The sequence below is a fragment of the Coenobita brevimanus genome, chromosome 105, assembly GCF_032717465.1.
Source record: "Coenobita brevimanus isolate Jiangsu-jjx chromosome 105, ASM3271746v2, whole genome shotgun sequence".
Lineage (NCBI taxonomy): Eukaryota > Metazoa > Arthropoda > Malacostraca > Decapoda > Coenobitidae > Coenobita > Coenobita brevimanus.
In genome coordinates, this window is record NC_137058.1 from 1,450,934 (window position 1) to 1,471,860 (window position 20,927).

Here is a 20,927-nt window from a genome sequence, read left to right on the forward strand (position 1 = left end):
ATGTAACCCCTCTAGTTTGAAAGTTTATCCATAGCTGGATTAATCATGAGATAGAAAGGTTAGATATTTCTTATACCCCTTCAACATAACAGGCTCTTCCTTAAACAAATGAAAGTTTGTAGCAGCATAGGACATCACCCAGAAACAAATGTATAAACAATTAACCTGATGATGCAGATACTGGTGTTCCTTTAGCCCCAACTGTGTCCAACTGAGCAGCTTCAGTGCCTCCTGGGGTGCCAGCAGAAGGCTGTCTAGAGGCATCATCACCTTCATCTAGGAACTTCTTGGGTTTGATAAGACGCCCACTTCTACTTATCTGAGGTTCTGTCGGCTCTGCTGGGGGCTGAAATACCAAGAAAATATAAAATACAGCATGAAGTAATGCTTTCACGAATACCCTCTCCCTTCACCAGTCCACCTACTTTGTCAACTCAGGTGGGGCTAAAAGTCGAAAATATATAAGGCATAGAGTTCCAACCCTTACCAACTCAATTCACAAGTCCAACTCTCTTCTCTAGTGGCTGAAATACCATGAAAATATATATGGAACTGGAGTAAAATTTTTCCCTCTTACCTATTCCGTCACCAGTACAAATCTCTCTTCAATCACCAGCACATCAAACTGACATTCACCTTCTCTCTCAATAACCAAAACTTCATATTTGAAAATGTGTTGCTCTGACAGTGACTGAAACAGCAAGGAAGTATATAAGACATGAGAAAAATTATTACCATTTACCAAGAGAAATTTCTATAACCACACTAAGTTACTTTCTCTCTCAACATCTACCACTTCTGCCTATTTGACACCTACTCTGTTGATGGGGGTGAACAATAAGAAAATCTATAAGACAGTAATGCTCCACAAAATCAATATATCCCTTCAAAACCATTTAGAACAAATATTTCAGAACCAAGATGGTTAAAAAAGATTAAAATCTCTCATAGCCCAAAGGAAAGGAATATACTGAAAAATAAGACGTGGACAGGAACAATTACGTAACCGGTATGCACTTCTGAATAGAGAAGGGGGAGATACAGATAGCAAAGAGAAGTTATGAAATTAAGGTTGCTAGTGAATCGAAAGAAAACGCCAAAGGTTTTTATCAAATGTACAGTGTGAAAAACAAAGATAGGATAGGACCTGTCAGAACAGAATCAGGTGACATTATCAGTGAAGATAGGGAAATGTGCTCCATCCTAAATAATTATTTCATATCAGTCTTTACCAAGGAAAATCTAGACCTGGTCCCTCAAGTAGCAAATATTTACAATGATCATTCATCAACCAATCCTACATTGCCCCATGAGAAGTGTAGGAGCCTGGGGCTAAGCAAGCTGGTCCTGACATTTAAGATGAGTGAGACCAGCCTCAATCATCCCTGAGTGGCATTATGTGAACAATAAACCCCAACCACCCCTTGGATATAAACCTGCACAGGCTCAATGATCGGATCTTGAATTTGGCTCTCTATTGTATTTGTTTTTCTCTTGGAGGGAACTGTTACTGTGGGCTCATGCCTTTGGTTCCTTCTTCCTTGCATAAAAAAAAAAAAAAAAAAAAAAAAATTACTCACTAAATCACCAGAAGTCAAAATCTGGTTATATGGTTACCACCCAGCGAAGTAAACGGTTTCCTGGTGTACAGGAAATCATTTGGCTTGTCACTCAGTGTAGAGACACCCACAGGCAGAAGGAAGAGGAAAGAATGAAGGAAAGAGAGACAGAAGAGGGAGTGTAAAGTCATCCGCAAGCAGAAGGACGAAGAAAGAATGAAGGAAAGAAAGACAGAAGAGGATGGAAGGAGAGAAGGATGGAGGAGAGGAAAGGGCAGATACCCGACAGCAGCACTACATCGAGTGAATGGCTGGTGAATGGCCCCATAATATGGAAAATATTCTTAGTAAAATAACCATTAGTAAGGAGGATGTATTGAAAGAAATTAACCTGTGGATTGCGCAATTACCTTTTTTATCTCACCCCATGGTGCGCAAAAAAAAATGTTTTTTTTATATATATATATATATATATAAACTTGAAGGGCATCCAGGGCATCAACTGGTAAAAAAAAAAAAAACTCTCTCTCTCTCCGTCTTCGTGTAGGGCCATGTGTAAGTTTACGTATGGGAGTAGTGAAAAAAAATAATAATAAATTGTTTTTGTTTATTATAAACTAGAAGATTAACATCTAGGGCATCATCCGGTGAAAAGAAAAAAATCTCTCTCTCTCCATCTTTGCGCAGTGCCATGCGTAAGTTTGTGTGGAGGTCGAGTTGTTTACGGTGATGCACGGCCAGCACAGCATGAGCTGTGGCTCGCAACACGATGCTACCCAGCCTGAGGAGTGTAGGAGCCTGGGGCTAGGCAGTTGGTCCTGACATTTAAGCTGAGAGTGACGAGCCTCACTCATGACTGAGTGGCATTACATGAGCAATCAACCCCAACCATCCCTTGGATATAAACCTTCACTGGCTCAATCCGATTGGAGTGCCGTAATTACCCACTAAACCACCAGGTGCCAAAACTTGGTTATATGGTTGCCATCCACCATAGTAAATGTTTTCCTGGTGTACAGGAAACTATTTGGCTTGTCACTCAGTGTAGAGTTAGCAACAGGCAGAAGGAAAGGGAAAGGGTGAAGGAAAGAAAGACAGAAGAGGGAGTGTTAAGTTACCCGTAGGCAGAAGGACAAGGAAAGAATGAAGGAAAGGAAGACAGAAGAGGATGGAAGGAAAGATGGATGTACAAGAGGAAAGGGCAAACACCTGACAGCAGCACATGAAGTGAGTGGATGGGGACTGTGAGCAAGTCATCAAAAGTAATACTGAAACTTTATCTAGCATTAGTAAGGCCACATTTAAACTACATCATACAATTTTGATGTCCTTACTACAGAATGAATATAAACTCATTACAAAATGTACAGAGAAGAATGACAAAAATGATACAAGTCAAGAGTGAGAGCAGTGGAAATAAGTTACTTGAGAGGAGCATGTGGAGTGACATGGAGGGACAGGTTGACGAATGAAGAAGTGAAGGAACGTTGTGGGGTGGATGTGGATGTGGTTGAGAAGATAGAGAGAAATACACGAGGTGGTTTGGACATGTGGAGAGAATGGAGAATGAAAGACTGACTAAGAGGATGTACAGTATGTAGGTGAGGTGGAGGGAGGGAGAGGGAAGGGTAGACCGACGATGAGGTGAAGGGATGGAGTTGAGAGGTATATGAGGGAGGGGGGAGTGAGTTGGAGGGAAGGTAGTCACATGGTGGGTGACAGAGCGACTTGAAGGCAATTTGTCTGCGGCCACCCTTTGCGGGATTAGGGCGTCAGGCTACAGATAGATAGATGTTCGGAACCTGTTATATGAAGACAGACCAATAAGACTACATCTGCACTCACTAGAGAGGCGTAGAGTAAGGGGAGACTTAATTGAGGTGTTTATGTGGATGAAGGGAACAAATAAGTGAGATATTAGCAAGGTACTTAAAGTGAGCATACAGGATAGAACTAGAAGTAATGGTTTCAAACTAGAAAAATTTCATTTTGGTAAGAAAATAGGAAGAAACTGGTTTGGTAATTGAGTAGTAGACAAACGGAATAAGCTACCTAGTAAAGTAGTTGCTGCCTCTTCTACTAAGAGTTTCAAGCATAGGCTATATAAGCATATGACAAATAAGAGGTGGGTATAGAAAAAAAATAAATTAAATCTAATAACCAATACTAATTCTTTTTCCTCTTCAGGTTACACTATGATAGTCTCTTTTTCTCCTTTCATACTTTCCTATAAAATGTCCATGTCAGTTTTTCTATACTGTATGGTGTTCTTTCTGACCTTTTCCTGCCGGCTTCGGCTGGAAAAGTTGGAGGGCGGGGGAGAGCCTTCTTCTTTGCTATCCTTATGTCATTCTAGTAGTTCAGTTACTCTTCTCGGAGCTGCCTAGCATGGGCCAACTGGCCTACTGCAGTTATACTCTCTTCTTATGTTCTTACAGCTACACATGAAAGTACACTGGCAATATATTTCTTACTGTGTCCTTCACTTTGGTCTGTTTCAGCCCATCCCTGGCTGCCTTCTTCAAAGGGGCATCTGATCCTCCATCGGAATCCTGGCGCTTCCTCTTCCTTCCTACCTTCTTGTCTGAAATAAAGTATAATTCATAATTTTACAATCATCATCTTTAACCCATTGAATATGATGATATGTTATTGATTTTTTTCTTGCTACACTAGAAGCACAGGCATACCCCAGTTTAACGATGCAACTGGTTAAGTGAAAACCCATTGCTGGCGGGATATCGTATCTCGGGGTAGATTTAACATGTAAAGTACAGTGTATAGGGATGCGTTTCTGGGCCTTGGGCTTCCCCCCCAGCCAAGTCCTAAACCCATCCAAATGAGTCTAAAAAAAAGTGTAAAGCCAATCTAAATGGCCTAACAGCTGTAAAAGTCGCTAACCTAAGCCTACAACCAGTGCCCGTCTTGCTTGTACCCAGTCAAGGTCAAACTTGGTAGAGAAGACGTATCAGTATTGTATACAATCCCACCATCGGACGGTACCAGGACAATTAAATAAACATCTGTTAAGTATAATAATAATGTAAGAATGGCACAGAATTGTCCAAGGTGCAAATTGTTGTGACGGAGAAGCGTTGATGTTTTGACGGGGAATTTTCTTGGCGGGGAACCAATATGTCCTGTCATTGGGGTGTCAGGTTACTGGGCGTCAAGATATTACAGGGATTACTTTTCAAAGCGTTTTTCCCCTGAACTGTCCAAATGTAAACACATGATTCACCGGTCACAGTTTTCATCAATGCATGAAATATTAATTATCTAAAACTTTCATAATTATTAACATTTATTCAAAATTATTATTATGTGATAGGTTAGATGACAGTTCAATGGTCAAACATGAAATAGTCTTTGCTGAGTGTCCTAGTTGTCCACACTGTTTTGAACCTCGTCTGAAGGGAGAGAATCCGTACCCCAAATGACAGTGTTCAATCCACCTGTGACTAAAACACATTAATCTAAGTCTAAACAGTCTATAAATTAACCTAAACACAAAATTTAAGTCTAAAATATCTTCACAACTGGTTTTTATAAAATCTCCGGGGGAAAGCCTATGATAGGCAGGGTAGGGTGGTATTTCTACCCCCATCACTACTGCAGGGTATCACATCTAGGGGTATCGTAAATCGGAGTTTGCCTGTATATGTGAGTGAGTTGGAGGGGGAGAGAGAAAACAAGATGGAGGGATACAATGGATAGGTTTAACAGAGAGAGAGAGAGGGTGTGGACTGAAGAGAAGGCAGTCTGATGGAAGGAGACTGGGTGATATGGAGGTGATTCATTTGTGGCCATCCATTTCTGGATCAAGGCATTTGGCTATAAAGAGACAAACATACAGCTCATCACTCATCAGGTCAGATACTGTATCTTGCTTATGTATGTTTCAATATACCTTTCCAACAACACTCAGCAAAATCCAATACAGTATAATAACTTTTGCACTCACTTGGGTCACCTTTAATTTTGTACATATACACATAAACAAGGCTTCTACTCCACTGGTATGGTCAAGAGCAAAAGTTTGCCTAATATTTCACCTCTTCTCATTTTCCTCTGCTGGCTAACATACTTCACCTAAGTGTTACTTTCAGCACAGATGATTCTATTTGATTATAATGCATTGGGGAGGGGGGGAGTACAGACATGCCCTCAGTGTTATGCAGATACACACAATCAGTGGGCAAACTTTTGCCCCCTTACTGAATAACTCTGTCCATCCAAGCCTTCAAATCAGTCTTCCATACTCATGCATATAACAACACACCTTGCTCTTGTGTTTCTGAACTTGAATCTTCAGAATTCTCTACTCTCTGGCTTTGGCTATCCTGTTATTCTCTAACTAAATATATCTGAACTGTTTACTCATCCCCTAATTCTACTGACTATGAAAAATCCTTTCACTATATTACTTCTAAGATGGAACACATCCTATCAATTTCTCCCTTCTATGAAATCTCCATACTGGGTGATTTCAATGTTTACCACCATCTTTGGCTCTCCTCTCCTTTCACTGATCCATCTGGTGAACAAGCTTACACTTTTTCTATCCTTAACGACATAGAGCAGCTTGCACAGCACCCTACCCGTATCCCTGACCACCTTGGAGAGAGTTTGAACATGCTTGACCTCTTCATTACAACTACCAGTAATCCATCTGCTTGTGAGGTTAATCTTTTCTCTCCGTCAGGCTCCTCCGATCACAACCTCATCACCTTAACCTGTTCTGTCGTTCCAGTAAGGCCTGTAGACACCCCCCCCCCCACGAAGTGGCGGCTATGGCACTTTGGAGCTGCTGATTGGGAGGCCCTCAGGCAGTACTTCTTTGATTTTCACTGGAATGATTATTGCTTCCATGACCATGAGTCATCTGAGTGTGCCTTGCACATTATGCTTTCCACAACAAGGAGAAGGCCCACACAAGGTGCCAGAGCCAGCCAACTCCTGAATCTCATCTCTTTTATGTTTCAGTCCAGAATTGTGCAAGTCTGCTCTTTCTCTGCTAAAAATAATTTCATCGATTCACCCATCATCCAATCCTACATTGCCCCATGAGAAGCGTAGGCGCCCAGGGCTAGGAAAGTTGGTCCCGACATTTAAGATGAGAGTGACCAGCCTCACTCATCCCTGAGTGGCATTACATGAGCAATAAGCCCCAACCACCCTTTAGATATAAACCTTCACTGGCTCAATCCAACTGGAGCGTCATAATTACCCACTAAACCACCAGGCGTCAAAATTTGGCTATATGGTTACCACCCAGCACAGTAAATTGTTTCCTAGTATACAGGAAACCATTTGGCTTGCCACTCAGTATAGTGTCACCCATAAGCAGAAGGAAGAGGAAAGAATGAAGGAAAGAAAGACAGAGGAGGGAGCATAGCCACCCGGAGACAGCAGGATGAGGAAAGAATGAAGGAAAGAAAAACAGAAGAGGATAATTTCATTTGTACTAAATTTTTTGAACTCTCCAACTCAAAAACTCTTCCCACTCCATCTGGCACATTACCAAAAACCTTTCTAACAACTTTATCTCATCAACCTTCCCCCCTCTTTTCCACTCTGACAGCTCTGTAGCTTCTTCTATGATAAAGCAGAACTCTTTGCTCAGACTTTCTCCTCCAATTCCATCTTAGATGATTCCGGCACTGTTACTCCATTACATCCCCCCTCTGACTTCCTCATGAATGACATTAAATTTCTGCAACTGAAGTATTTTCAGTCATCACTGGCCTCAGTACTAACAAGGCAAATGGGCCTGATGGGGTCCCTCCTGTCATCCGCAAGAACTGTGCTTCTGTGCTTACACCCTGCCTAGGTAAACTCTTTTGCCTTTGTCTGTCAACTTGTACATTTCCTTCTTGCTGGAAGTCTGCTCTCATTCAGCCTATCCCAAATAAGGGTGGCCATTCCCAGCCTTCTATCACTCAATTGCTTTAACATCCTGTATTTCAAAAGTTTTTTAACCCGCCGCGTGCCAGTGCCATTTTAAAACGGTCTGACATAATTCCACGGCCAATGCCAGTGCCGTTTTAAAATGGTTTAAAATAAATTCACTGTGACTGCATTTTTCAATATTTGAGGGTAAAAACTGGCAGGCATGTAAGGTAACTGTTTCTCTACCATCCCCCAGGCTGTCAAGGCCATAAACTCACTTGCTCCCCTCCTCATGCTCACTCTGTCTCACTCTGCCTGTGTGCCTCACCCAGTGCTGTACATAATGAAGGCATTTTGTGAATATTTTCATGTAAGTTTAAGTTGTAAATATTTTCTTGTACGTGTAAGGACTATATAATCAAGCATAGTTGTACATACCTTCTTGTAAGTGCCAGGACTGTACATAATAAAGTCAGGTTGTACCTATCTTCGAGTAACTGTAAGATAATGCATTCACAGTGACAAAGACATGCAAATTGTGATAGATGTTGAAGTAATAAGTCATCAGAAAATTGTACTGAACATTGCTATACTGTCCCAGCATAAATGCCTGAGGAATTGGAAAATGTGAGTACGTTTAAGTACTTGGGTAGTGTGATGAGTAAGGATGGAGGTTTGGAGGGTGAAGTGCTTTGAAAGGGTACAGCAGGGAAGAAAGGTTGCTGGTTCTTTGAAAGCAGTGATAAGAAACAGGGAAGTGAGCATGGAAGTGAAAAAGTTACTACATGACAGTATTGTGATACCAACTCTAACGTATGGAAGTGAAGCTTGGACGTTGCTGGAAGGACACAAGTCAAGAGTGAAAGCAGTGGAAATGAGTTATTTAAGAGGAGCCTGTGGAGTCACATGGAGAAACAGGCTGACGAATGAAGATATAAAGGAGCGTTGTGGTGTGGACGTGGATGTGATAGGAAGCGTTATGAGGAACACACTGAGGTGGTTTGGCCATGTGGAGGGGATGGAGCGTGAAAGACTGACAAAGAGAGTGTATGTGAGTGAGGTGGAGGGGGGAAGAGGGAGGGGGAGGCCGAGGATGAGATGGAGGGATGGGGTGGAGAGGTATATGAGAGAGGGGGGTGTGAGTTGGGAACAGGGCAGTGAAATGGTGGGGGACAGGGCGACTTGGAGGCGATTTGTTTGTGGCCACCCCAAACGGGATTGAGGCGTCTGGCAATAGATAGATAGATAGATAAATGCCTGAGTATACCTTATACAGAAAACGGCTTTCTTTCACCTACGTGGTGAGCGTGAGAGTGGCTATACCTGTACACGAGTATGCAGGACTCAATAAAACCTATTTCCGAGTCTCAGTGAGCATTTTAATGGTGAAATGCGGTTTCCACATCAAAATCTATCATTTTAGAAGGGGGGGGGGGAAGTCGAAAAATGGCCGGCACTGGGGTGATCCATAGGGCTAAAAATAGCTGGCATGCAGCGGGTTAACCTATTCTTAGCAAAAAGGAAGTTTAATGTACCTTTCCAATTACAACCTCCTTTCACGGTGGCTCAATCGGTAGAGAGGTGGCCTGCGGTCCTACCGGACCCGGGTTCAAATCCCCGCTGGGGCAGGGAACAGTTTAAGGATTTGAACTACATGTAAAGCAGACTTTACCGATCTACCAGAAGACCCGCCGACATGTCGTAAAAGTACCCCTGCTAATACCAATACGCCAGTCCTGTATGAGACAGCCCTAGCATGTATTCAATATGGACGGTGGGTGTTAGCGCCGAAGTGGTGACATGTAGTGGTGTATGATATGTAGGAGGACTACTGGGCCTTGAGAGCAGGCTGTGAGGCCTATGCCCAGAGTCGAGCACATAAAAAAAAAAAAAAAAAAAAAAAAAAAAAAAAAAAAAAAATAAGGCTTCCACCAGGAATGCTCCAATGGCAATCTTCTCACCTATCTTTCTGACTCCTGGTCATCCTCCTTTCAGGACTTTGGCAAAAACTTTGCCATTGCACTTGACATCTCAAAGGCTTTCAATCGAGTCTGGCATAAATCATTTAACTTCCAAACATCCCTCTTTCGGTTTCTATCCTCCTATCTGTGCCTTCATCTCTAGCTTCCTTTCTGGTCTTTCTATAGCTGCTGTTGTAGACAGCCACTGTTCTTCTCCTAGTGCAATCAATAGCGGTGTTCCTCAGGGTTCTGTCCTATCACCAACTCTCGTCCTTCTGTTCATTAATGACCTTCTAAGTTGTACATCTAACCCTATCCATTCATACACTAATGACTCTACCCCTCACCTTTCCATTCGCTTCCTGGAGCATCCATCTCAGCAGTTACTTCAACAAACAAGAGATGAGGCTATGGCATACCTAATGTTTGACTTGGTTTATACCTTTGATTAGGATAAAAGTAATCTTGCTGTTTTTAATGCATCAAAAACTCAGTTTTTACATCTTCTGAACTGTCAAAATCTTCCACAGGAATATCCTCTAATTCTTAACAATATCTAACTTAATCCTGCATTTTCATTAAATGTACTTGGGGTTTCATTCTCGTGGGATTATCTTGGAAAGATCATATTACGCTCATTTCGTTTTTAAAGGCTCCAACATGCTTGCATGCATCAGCCTTGGTCACCTACTGGCGGCTCTCCACACTGCTCGATCTCTGGCAGCTTCCCTGTTTAGTCCCTTATCCGAGGTCACACTCTACGACCTCGTCCCAGATCTTTTTCGGCTTTCCTCTTGTAACTCTTCCTGTAACATTAACACTTCTCACTTTCTGCATCCAATTATCAACCCTCATCCTCTCCACATGCCTAAACCATCTCAATCTACTTCTTCTCATCACAACACCAATACACTCCAGTCCCATCCCACCTCTCAACTTTTCCTTTGTAAACCTAGCCCCCCCAGGCCTCGCACTCAAGGACACACTGCACATCCACCTCATCATTGTGATTTCTGTACATTTGAGCCTGCAAATATCCTCTTCCTTTACTGTCCAGGTCTCAGTGCCATACAGCATTACACTCCGAACACATGCTGCATAATCCCTTTGCAAAGAGGGAGAGCTCTCTCAATGTTAGGAGAGACAACAGCTCCCTCAACTTCTTCCAACCATTCCTCACTTTAGCCATGGAGCCAGCTCCTGCACCACGTCCAGCACATGTCTCTCAAATAACAACACTCTCCCACACTCTCAAGAGACTCACCAGCAAGATCAATCCTTTCAAGCCCGACAGTCTCCCCATGCTCTCCCCGACACATCACACACATGAAATCAGCATTACCTCACAGTCTACCTCTAATACCACTACATTTCTTATGCACCCACTTTTCACAAACACTGCACAAGATGGAATTATTTCCCACACCCTTGCAGCAAATCGCACATGGCCTCTCTCCCTCTTCTTTGACAGTACTGCCAGCAGCCCTAGATGCCATCATTTTTGTTTCACCTGCATTTACTCTTAAGCCCCTGTGCTCCATACCATCTCTCCACTTCCTAAGTTTTTCATCTGCCTCCCTTTCATTCTCTGCAATCAACATCAAATCATCAGCATGCAACATCTCCCACAGAGTCCATTGATGAAGTCACATGAGAGGGCTTCAAGTACCACAAAAAACAACTAGGGGCTCAAGACTGACCCATGATGCACACTAACATTCATGGAAAACTCATCACTCAAATCTCCATTTACTCTTACCTGGGTGCAAGCACCCACAGAAATAGCCATAACCACCCTACCCAGCCACTCCTCGATCCTAAGCTTTCTCTTTGCCCACTTCACCACCTTCATAAGGACTCTGTTAAAGGCCTTCTCCAAATCAACAAAAACAAAATACAGATTCCTTTTCTTTCCTATATATTTCTCCTGAAGCTGTTGAATATCAGTGGTCTCTTTGGCATAAACTCAAACTGCATTTCATCAATATTCACTCTCTCTAATCATACCTTCTAGAACTCTCTCCATTCCCTTCATTATCTGGTCCACAAGCTTTATGCCTCTATAATTTCTTCTTTTCAGGGGCTCACCCTTCCCCTTATACACATTTATAATTACACTCTTCAGCCAATTATCTGGGACAACACACTCATATATACAGTAATTGTATTTATCAAGTTAGTGACTAACCCCACTCCTGTATCTTCTGAGGCTTCTAAGAGATTAGGTGTGATAAACCGACTACGTGCCTTTTTTTATCCTGCACAGTTGTTGACTTTACAAACGGGTTTCATTCACTCGTGTAGAGTACAACTCTCATGTGTGGGGAGGTTCCCCACATACAGCTCTTCTCAACATGGTGGAGTCAAAGGCTTTCTGTCTCATTAACTCTCCTCCTTTTACTGGCTCCCTTCAACATCTGTCTCTTCGTTGCACTATTGCATTTGCCTCTCTTTTCTATCAATACTTCAATAGTCACTGCTCTGAAATGTCTGCTTGCATCCCTCCACCACTACAGCAGGCGCAGAGCACCTGTCTAGCAACAAACTCTCATCTCTTTTCTGTCCAACTCTCTAATGCAAAAGTTAATCATTACTCCGTCTTTCATGTATGCAACAGGTCAAGTCTGGAACTGTCTCTCTGTCTGTATTTCCTACTGCCTATGATCTCCTGTCTTTCAAAGGCTGTGTGTCCAAGCACCTCAAAATGAGTGGATCCTGAATCTGGCTCTCTATTATCTTGTTTATTTTTTCTTGGAGAACAATCTTGCAGGCTCCTGGTTTTTGGTTCCATCTTTTTAGCATAAAAAAAAAGAAGAAAAAGAAAATCAATTCACTATAATATCTGTAAGTAAACATCAGTACTGGCTGCCTTCCCAGTTCTCAATTTTCATAAAACCTAACGTTCATGCACTTTAATTTGGCAAAGATTTTCATCCTTTTCCAGCCTATTTTCTATTGCTCAATGACAGAATAAGACAATGCTATGGCTCTACATCCCTTCCACAGCACCTTTTCATAACAGGCATAATGTACTTGTGTTAATCTACTGTTATACCTTAGCAGTCAACATGGAGGGATGGAAATTTTATGTGTGATTAAAATGTACAATGAAGAGAAATAAGAAATAAACAATGGTGTAGCTTCTTACGCAGGCAGTTCTCAATGTAATGGATATATTTCAAAATGTAACACCATTTTTCTATTTTTCTTCTCTCTCTCTCTCTCTCTCTTTTTTTCCCCCCCCCAAAAAAAAAAAAAAAAAAAAAAAAAAAATCTATATCACTGCTAATGCATAATAGGGGAAACCAAAAAATCAGGTGCAAAGGTAGTAATGGAATTTTGATAGGTAATTCTTTTTTACTGCTAAAAATGTGACATAAGGAGAATAGTCTGTAACAGGAATGAGTTATAAATGACTCTGGAAACTTCATGGCACCTCTTCTGCATACCTTAACATAATATCCTCTTGTATATTAATAAAAATAAAGGTGAGCGAAGTGAGTGCAAGAATTATCATGGCATAAATTTACTGATTATTGTAAGGAAAGTATATGGAAGAATTATTACATAAAAAGAACGAGAGATATCAGAAGTCCTAGTGAGTGATAAACAGGATGGCTTTAGGAGTGGCAGTGGATGTGTGGATCAAATATTTGCAGTGAGACAGATAGTGGAGTAGGCTTGTGAGAAGGATTATAAGGTGTATATGGCATTTGTGGATCTGGAAAAAGCATACGACAAAGTAGATAGAGAAGGATTGTGGAAGGTTTTCCGCATGTACAGTATGGCATAGATGGTTAGTGGCTAGATGCCATTACGAGTTTTTATGACGTTAGTGAGGCATGTGTAAGGGTAAATGGGCAGCTAAGTGAATGGTTCACTATCATTGTGGGTGTGCGACAAGGTTGTGTGACGTCCCCATGGTTGTTCAATATATATACGGACGGGGTGATGAGAGAAGTAAAAACACGAGTAATGGAGAGAGGGATGACATTGGTAATGAATGGTGATGGATGGAATATCTCAAATTGTTGTATGCTGACGATGCAGTACATGTACTGCTTGCAAATACCGGACATGAGCTTGATAGACTAGTGCAGAGTTTTGCTAATGTCTGTGAGCATCGTGCCTTGAGAGTAAATGTAAAAAAGAGTAAAGTGATGGTTATTGAGAGAGAAGGTGACTCCCAGTGTGATGTTCCACTGAATGGAAAGAGACTGGAACTGGTGAGAGAGTTCAAATACCTGGGTACAGTGATAGAAAAGAGAGGAAAAGGTGCAAAAGAAATGGAAAGTAGAGTGACACATGGAAGGAAAGTAACTGGTGCTCTAAAGACCTTGATAAGAAACAGAGGCTTGAGTGTTGCATCTGCACGAGGCTGACATGAAGGAGTGTTAGTGCCAACTTTAACATATGAATGTGAGACTATGGTGTGGCACGAAAAAGAACAGTCAAGATCAGAAAGCAGTGGAGATGGGACTGCTGAGGAATGTATATGGAGTACAGAGAGTGGATAGGATATGAAATAATGAGATTCGTGAAAGATGCGGAGTGAGGAAGCCTGTGGACGCCAGAATCAATAAGTGTGTACTGAGATGGTATGGTCATCTTGAGAGAATGGATGGCAATAGAGTGGAGAAAAAGGTATATCTGGGTGAACCTGAAGGAGGAAGGAGGCTAGGTAGGCCAAGGAGAAGGTAGAGGAATATGGTGGATGAGTGGATGAGGAAGAGAGGTATGGAAGTCGGTGAGGCTAGGGGACTGATAAGAGATCGAGCTGGCTGAATGAATGTTGTGAGAAGTGCATGACCAGAGATTTGGCACCCCTTTTTAATGTGACAGCATCTGGACTGACTCTACTGGATACGTTTATGTGAAGCTACAGAATGTGGTGAATGTTTTTGGCGCATCAAATTAAGCCAGGATTCTGGGGGCTTGAATGATGAGTGAATGGACGTGTGGCCCATTGAACTGGGTAAACTTGGGCTGTCTGCATGTTGCTACTCCTCACCATGCCCTAGGGTGGGAAAAGATGTCCAAATGATGATGACAATATTAATGATGCAAAATACGTCTATATTAAAACAATATGGTTAACATACAAAAGAGTGTTCATTTGTACTAATTATACAAAAGAAACTACTAAGGAAGAGGTGCCATGAAGCCTTCTATGCCATCTAAAAAATAGTCATAAGTACTGTACCAGGAACATACCTCGGTTACCAGACTCGTCAATAACTAAGTCACCATCTTCATCAGAGTCTTCAGATTTTATCTTTGATGAGTCTGCTGTGTTATTGAGGACTTTCTTCACAGGTTTTCCAACCGGAGTCTTAGGTGTAGCTGGTGCTGAATTTGAACCAGATACTTCTGGTGGCACAGGCTGTAAGTAATGAAAATACAGTGCAGTCAGTGTTTGACATTCACTTCACACATTTTCTGGCAGGGGTGACGTGCCTACAAATGGTGATGCTGTGCACCTTGGGTGGAGCGAAGCAGCTCCACCCAGGAGCCAACCCTCACCATGTTTTCCAGCACCCAGCCTTGAAGAAGGACCATGGTCTGACCCTGGCAATGTGCTGTCAACCACAAGAGGACGCCAGCTCTCTAAATGGTGTACTGGTATGTACTGCACCTTTAAGATGGCCCTGCATAAGCAGAAGCTTGCTTGTGGTTAAAGAGTTTGCTCAGCCAGAAAGACCAGATTTATGCAACAAAAACAACAGTAGTTTTTACAAACACATCTACAGTGTTACATGAGGGATTCCTTTATGAAAGTTACACAATTAAAAGTGTTAAAGGAAGAATTCCTGTAAGAGAGTATCCTGATCTTTACCACCAAATTACCTGGGATGTTACCAGATGATATTCAGCCCAACAGATCAATCTCAGAATGATGGATGAAACAGAACACAGGGCAGTCAAGAAATCATATAATGCTTTGGTCTGTGTGTGTGGGAGGGGGGGAGGACTAATGCTGCATAATTTTTTCAACTGTAAAGTAGTACACAGACTGAGGTTGATCAACAACAACCATCTCACTGTTATAGAACTCCCTTAACTTGAAGGTCTGTCCAAAAAGGAACAAAACTTTTTAAACAGCACACAAACAAGCCAGCATAATATGATCGTGACAGGAGCATTGCATAGCGGTGGTTTTGATCTTTAATCATGCCAAATCACTCAGTAGGTGGGGGTGCTCACCATCCACTCACTCGATGTAGTGCTGCTCTGGGATGTCTCCCCTTTCCTTTCCTCCATCCTTCTTTCATTGCATCCTCTTCTGTCTTCCTTTCCTTCATTCTTTCCTCGCCCATCTGCCTACGGGTGACTTTACACTCCCTCTTCTGTTTTTCTTTCCTTCATTCTTTCCTCTTACTTCTGCCCGTAGGTGACTCTGGACTGAGTGACAAGCCAATGGTTTCCTGTACACCAGGAAACCATTTACTACACTGGGTGGTAACCATATAACCAAAATTTGACACCTGGTGGTTTAGTGGGTAATTATTGCGCTCCAATCAGACTGAGCCAGTGAAGGTTTATATCCAAGGGATGGTTGGGGTTTACTGCTCATGTAAAGCTACTCAGGGATGAGTGAGGCCGGTCACTCTCATCTTAAATGTCAGGACCAACATGCCTAGCCCCGATCTCCTACGCTCCTCATGGGGAAAAGTAGGATTGGATGATGGATGGATGGATGGATGGATATATATATATATATTTTTATACAGCCACGCGCCTTAATCCCCTTAGGGGTGGCCACAAACAAACTGCCTCCATGTCACCCTGTCCCCTGCCATTTCATTGCCCTGCTCCCAGTTCACACCCCGCTCTCTCATATACCTCTCCACTCGATCCCTCCATCTCATTCTTGGCCTCCCCCTCCCTCTCCCCCACTCCATCTCACTCACATACACTCTCCTTGTCAGTCTCTCACTCTCCATCCTCTCCACATGGCCAAACCACCTCACTGAGTTTCTCCTAACGCTTCCTATCACATCCACATCCACGCCAGAACGCTCTTTCACTTCCTTATTTGTCAGTCTCTATCTCCATGTGACTCCACATGCTCCTCTCAAATAACTCATTTCCAATGCTCTCACTCTTGACTTCTGTCCCTCCAACAAGGTCCAAGCTTCACTTCCATATGTTAAAGTTGGTATCACAATACTGTCATGTAGTGGCTTTTTCACTTCCATGCTCACTTCCCTGTTTCTTATCACTGCTTTCAGGGAACCAGCAACCTTTCTTCCCTGTTGCACCCTTTCAAGCACTTCACCCTCTAAACTTCCATTCTTAATCATCACACTACCCAAGTACTTAAACGCACTCACATTTTCCATTTCCTCCTCATCCAGCCTCACTGTACATTCACTGACTTCACTTCTCTCGAAGACCTAACTTTACTCTTCCCTACATTCACCTTCAGATTCTGTTTCTTACACACTCTCCCACTCATTCACCAGGCCTTGCAGCTCCCCTTCATCTTCACTTAACAACACAGTATCATCTGCAAACAACAGTACAGGGAGTTTCCAAACACTGTCCTCTCTCACTAGGGCTGCTCCAACATCCACTAACCTACCTTGTATCTCTTTTATAACCCCATCCATGTACAGACTGAACAACCATGGAGACATGACACATCCTTGTTTCAATCCAAACAGAAAAATTCACTCAGTTCACTATCCACATGCACTGCAGCCTTAGCACCCTGATACATACTATTCACAGCCTTCAACAACTTCCCATCTACTCCATATATTCTTAATATTTTCCACAATATATACATATATTTTTTTTTACAGCTATCATGAGAAGAACGATACATATAATACCTTCGTGGGACATACAACATTTGTTAACTCTAAACAGATTCAATTTGTACTTACAATGTTGGGGTCAAAGTTTGGATTGTGCACAATCTGCCACAGTCCTTCATTGAAGCCTCTTCTCTTCTGCGGTTTGCCAAACCTCTCTAAGTTTTCTTTATATGGAAAAATGTCATCTGGTTTCAAGGTAGCTCTGAAAAAAACATCAATAATTATTGAACAATGCAAGTACACACTAACATCTGGTTTCACAATTAAATATATATATAAATAAATGGTGTGGACAGGATTAGGAAATGGGGGAAGCAAAACATAAAAGTGCAGATGAACAAATACAGTACAGTATACACAATTCAAAGGATGGTGGTGGTGGTGACTGTTATATGCATTAGTTACACATCATATTCAGCCACTTGTAACCTATAAAACTTGTCCTTGCAAATGAAATACTGTATAAATCAGAGAGCATAAAATCAAGATCTGTTCAGTATGACACGTCCGGAAATCTCTCTCTCTCTCTCTCTATCTATCTATGTATGTACTGCAAGACGCCTTAATCCCATTAGGATGGCAACAAACAAATTGCCTCCATGTTGCCTTGTCCCCCGCCATTTCATTGCCCTGCTCCCAGCTCACACACCCCACGTTCTCTCATACACCTCTCCACTCCATCCCTCCATCTCATCCTCGGCCTCCCCCTTCCTCTTCCCCCCCAACTCACTCACTTACACTCTCCTTGTCAGTTTCTCACATTGCATCCTCTCTAAATGGCCAAACCACCCCAATGTGTTTCTCCTAACACTTCCTATCACATCCACACCAAAATGCTCCTTCACTTCATCCTTCGTCAGTCTGTCTCTCCATGTGACTCCACATTTCAAATAACTCATTTCCACTGCTCTCACTCGACTTCTGTCCCTTCAACAAGATCTAAGCTTCACTTCCATATGTTAGCGTTGGTATCATAATACTGTCATGCAGTAGCTTTTTCACTTCCATGCTCACATCCCTGTTTCTTATCACTGCTTTCAAGGAACCAGCGACCTTTCTTCCCTGCTGTACCCTTTCAAGCACTTCACCCTCAAAACTTCCATCCTTACTCATCACACTTAAATGCACTCACATTTTCCATTTCCTCCTCATCCAACCTCACTGTACATTCACTGACTTCACTTCTCTGGAAGACCATAACTTTACTCTTCCCTACATTCACCTTTAGATTCCGTTTCTTACACACTCTCCCAGACTCATCCACCAAGCCTTGCAGCTCCCCTTTGTCTTCACTTAACAACACAGTATCATCTGCAAACAACAGTACAGGGAGTTTCCAAACACTATCCTCTCTCACTAGGGCTGCTCCAACATCCACTGCCCTACCTTGTATCTCTTTTATAACCCCATCCATATACAGATTGAACAACCATGGAGACATGACACATCCTTGTTTCAATCTGACCTTCAAATAGAAAAATTCATTCAGTTCACTATCCACATGCACCGCAGCCTTAGCACCCTCATGCAAACTCTTCACGGCCTTCAACAACTTCATATATTCTTAATACTTTCCACAATCCTTGTCTATCCACCCTCTCATATGCTTTCTCCAAATCCATGAAGGCCGCATACAACTTCTTTCCCTTCTCTAGAAACTTTTCCACTAAAGATTTATGAATGAATATCTGATTTACTTAAGCTCTTCCCTTCCTAAAACCTCCCTGTTCTTATCCAATTCCTCTGTTATTTCCTTAACTCTGTCCGGACAAACAATTTAAAAGACCAGAGGCAACAAGCAGTGAAGAGAAGGAATATGGAAAAAATTTCCACAGTTGAATAGTTGAGGACAATTAAAATTTAAACTACTGGTTAATTTACTTATGAATTAAAGCATGTCAGTTTGGGGTTATGAAAGTTTATAGAGTGCTGTAAGAATTTTCCATTACTAAGTATAACAGCAGCTCTGAATCTTACAATTAGCTATCCACTGTTTTATTATGACACACCAAAATGCAAAATGATCCCTGTGGGCAGAATGAGGATGAAATCTCATTGATGAATATCATTGTTTCACTTTTCTAGTTTATAAAGGCTCCAACATGCTTGCTTGTGTCAGCCTTGGTCATCTAATGGTGGCTCTCCATGCTGCTCAATCTCTGACAGCCTCCTTATTCAGTCCCATATCCATGAGGTCACACTCTATGACCTCACCCCAGGTCTTTTTCAGTCTGCCTCTCGCAACCCTACCCCCAACATTAACACTTCTCACTTTCTACACCCAATGATCATCCCCCATCCACTCCCCACATGCCTAAACCATCTCCCTCTCCTCATCACAACACCAATACACTCCAGTCCCATCCTTCCTCTTAACTCTTCCACCATAAACCTAGCCTCCCCAGGCATCACATTCAAAGATGCACTGCACATCCATCTGATCATTGTCATTTCTGTACATCTGAGTCTACAAACATCCTCTTTCTTTACTGCCAATGTCTCACTACCAAACAGCATTAAACTCCTAATATATGCCACATACAAGGATCCCTTAGCAACATAGGGTGAGTCTTCTCAATGTCAGGAGAGGCAACAGTTGCCTGAACTTCTTCCAACCACTCCTCACTCTAGCCACAAAGCTTACTTCAGTCCCTTCTCCAGCACATAACATGTCTCCCAAATAACAAAACTCTTCCACACACTCAAGACTCACCAGCAAGATCAATCCTTTCACACCTGAAAACCTCCACCTGCTCTCCCTGACACATCCCACACATGAAATCAGCATTATCTCACAGTCTACCTCTAATACCTATACATCTCTTATGCACCCACTTATCACACACACTGTACAAGATGGAATTACTTCCCACACCCTTGGGGCAAACCATATAAGGCCATGCTCCCTCTTCTTTAATAGAACTGCCATCAACCCTAGATACCATCACCTTCATTTTCTCTGCATTTACTCTCAAGCCCTTGTGCCCCATACCATCTCTTCAGTTCCAAAATCTCTTCTCCACCTCCCTTTCATTCTCTGCAGTCAAGAGCAAATCATCATTGTACAACTCTCATGGGAATTCATTTCTGAAATCACGTGAGAGGGCTTCAAGCACCATGATAGGCAACAAGGAGCTCAAGACTGACCCTTGATACACTCCAACATTCACAGAAAACTCATCACTCAAATCTCCATTCACTCTCACCTGGGTGTGTGCATCCACAGACATAGCCATACCCACTATAACCAGCCACTTCTCAATCCCAAGCTTTCTCATTGACCAGTTCACCACCTCCCTAGGGACTATGTCAAAGGCTTTCTCCAAATCAGCAAAAACAAAAGGCCTTCTCCAAATCAGCAAAGTAAAGATCCTTCCTTTCCTGTATATTTTTTCTGACCCCCCTTGTGGTGAGGGGGCCACAATCTGGCCACACTACGGGGTGGTGCTACCACTCTACGGTCAAGCTGTGTTGGGAAGAATTCTACCACCATATTCCCTGCATGTCGTAAAAGGTGACTAAAAGGGACTGGGTGAGGGGACTAGGGACCCCTTCCTCTGTATTTTTAGTTTCTACAATGGAACAGGGCATAGAAAGGGTGTCATCCTGTCTCGGCTACCCCACTTAGGGGAAAAAGCCAAGGTGTATCGACAGACTTTTCCTGAAGCTGTCAAACAATGAATATAGCATCA

At 42.4% G+C, this 20,927-nt stretch overlaps 1 protein-coding gene across 1 annotated transcript in view; it reads right to left on the reverse strand.

Annotated features, from left to right (window-relative positions):
- Positions 1 to 20,927, reverse strand: part of LOC145416343 (uncharacterized) — an 81,846-nt gene that overhangs the window by 46,755 nt on the left and 14,164 nt on the right. Inside the window, exons 3-6 of the mRNA XM_080285342.1 lie at positions 17,305 to 17,437; positions 14,627 to 14,795; positions 4,034 to 4,143; positions 166 to 346 (exon numbers count right to left, since the gene is read on the reverse strand). Coding sequence (XP_080141468.1) covers positions 166 to 346; positions 4,034 to 4,143; positions 14,627 to 14,795; positions 17,305 to 17,437 — 593 coding nt within the window. The remainder of the gene's footprint in view (positions 1 to 165; positions 347 to 4,033; positions 4,144 to 14,626; positions 14,796 to 17,304; positions 17,438 to 20,927) is intronic.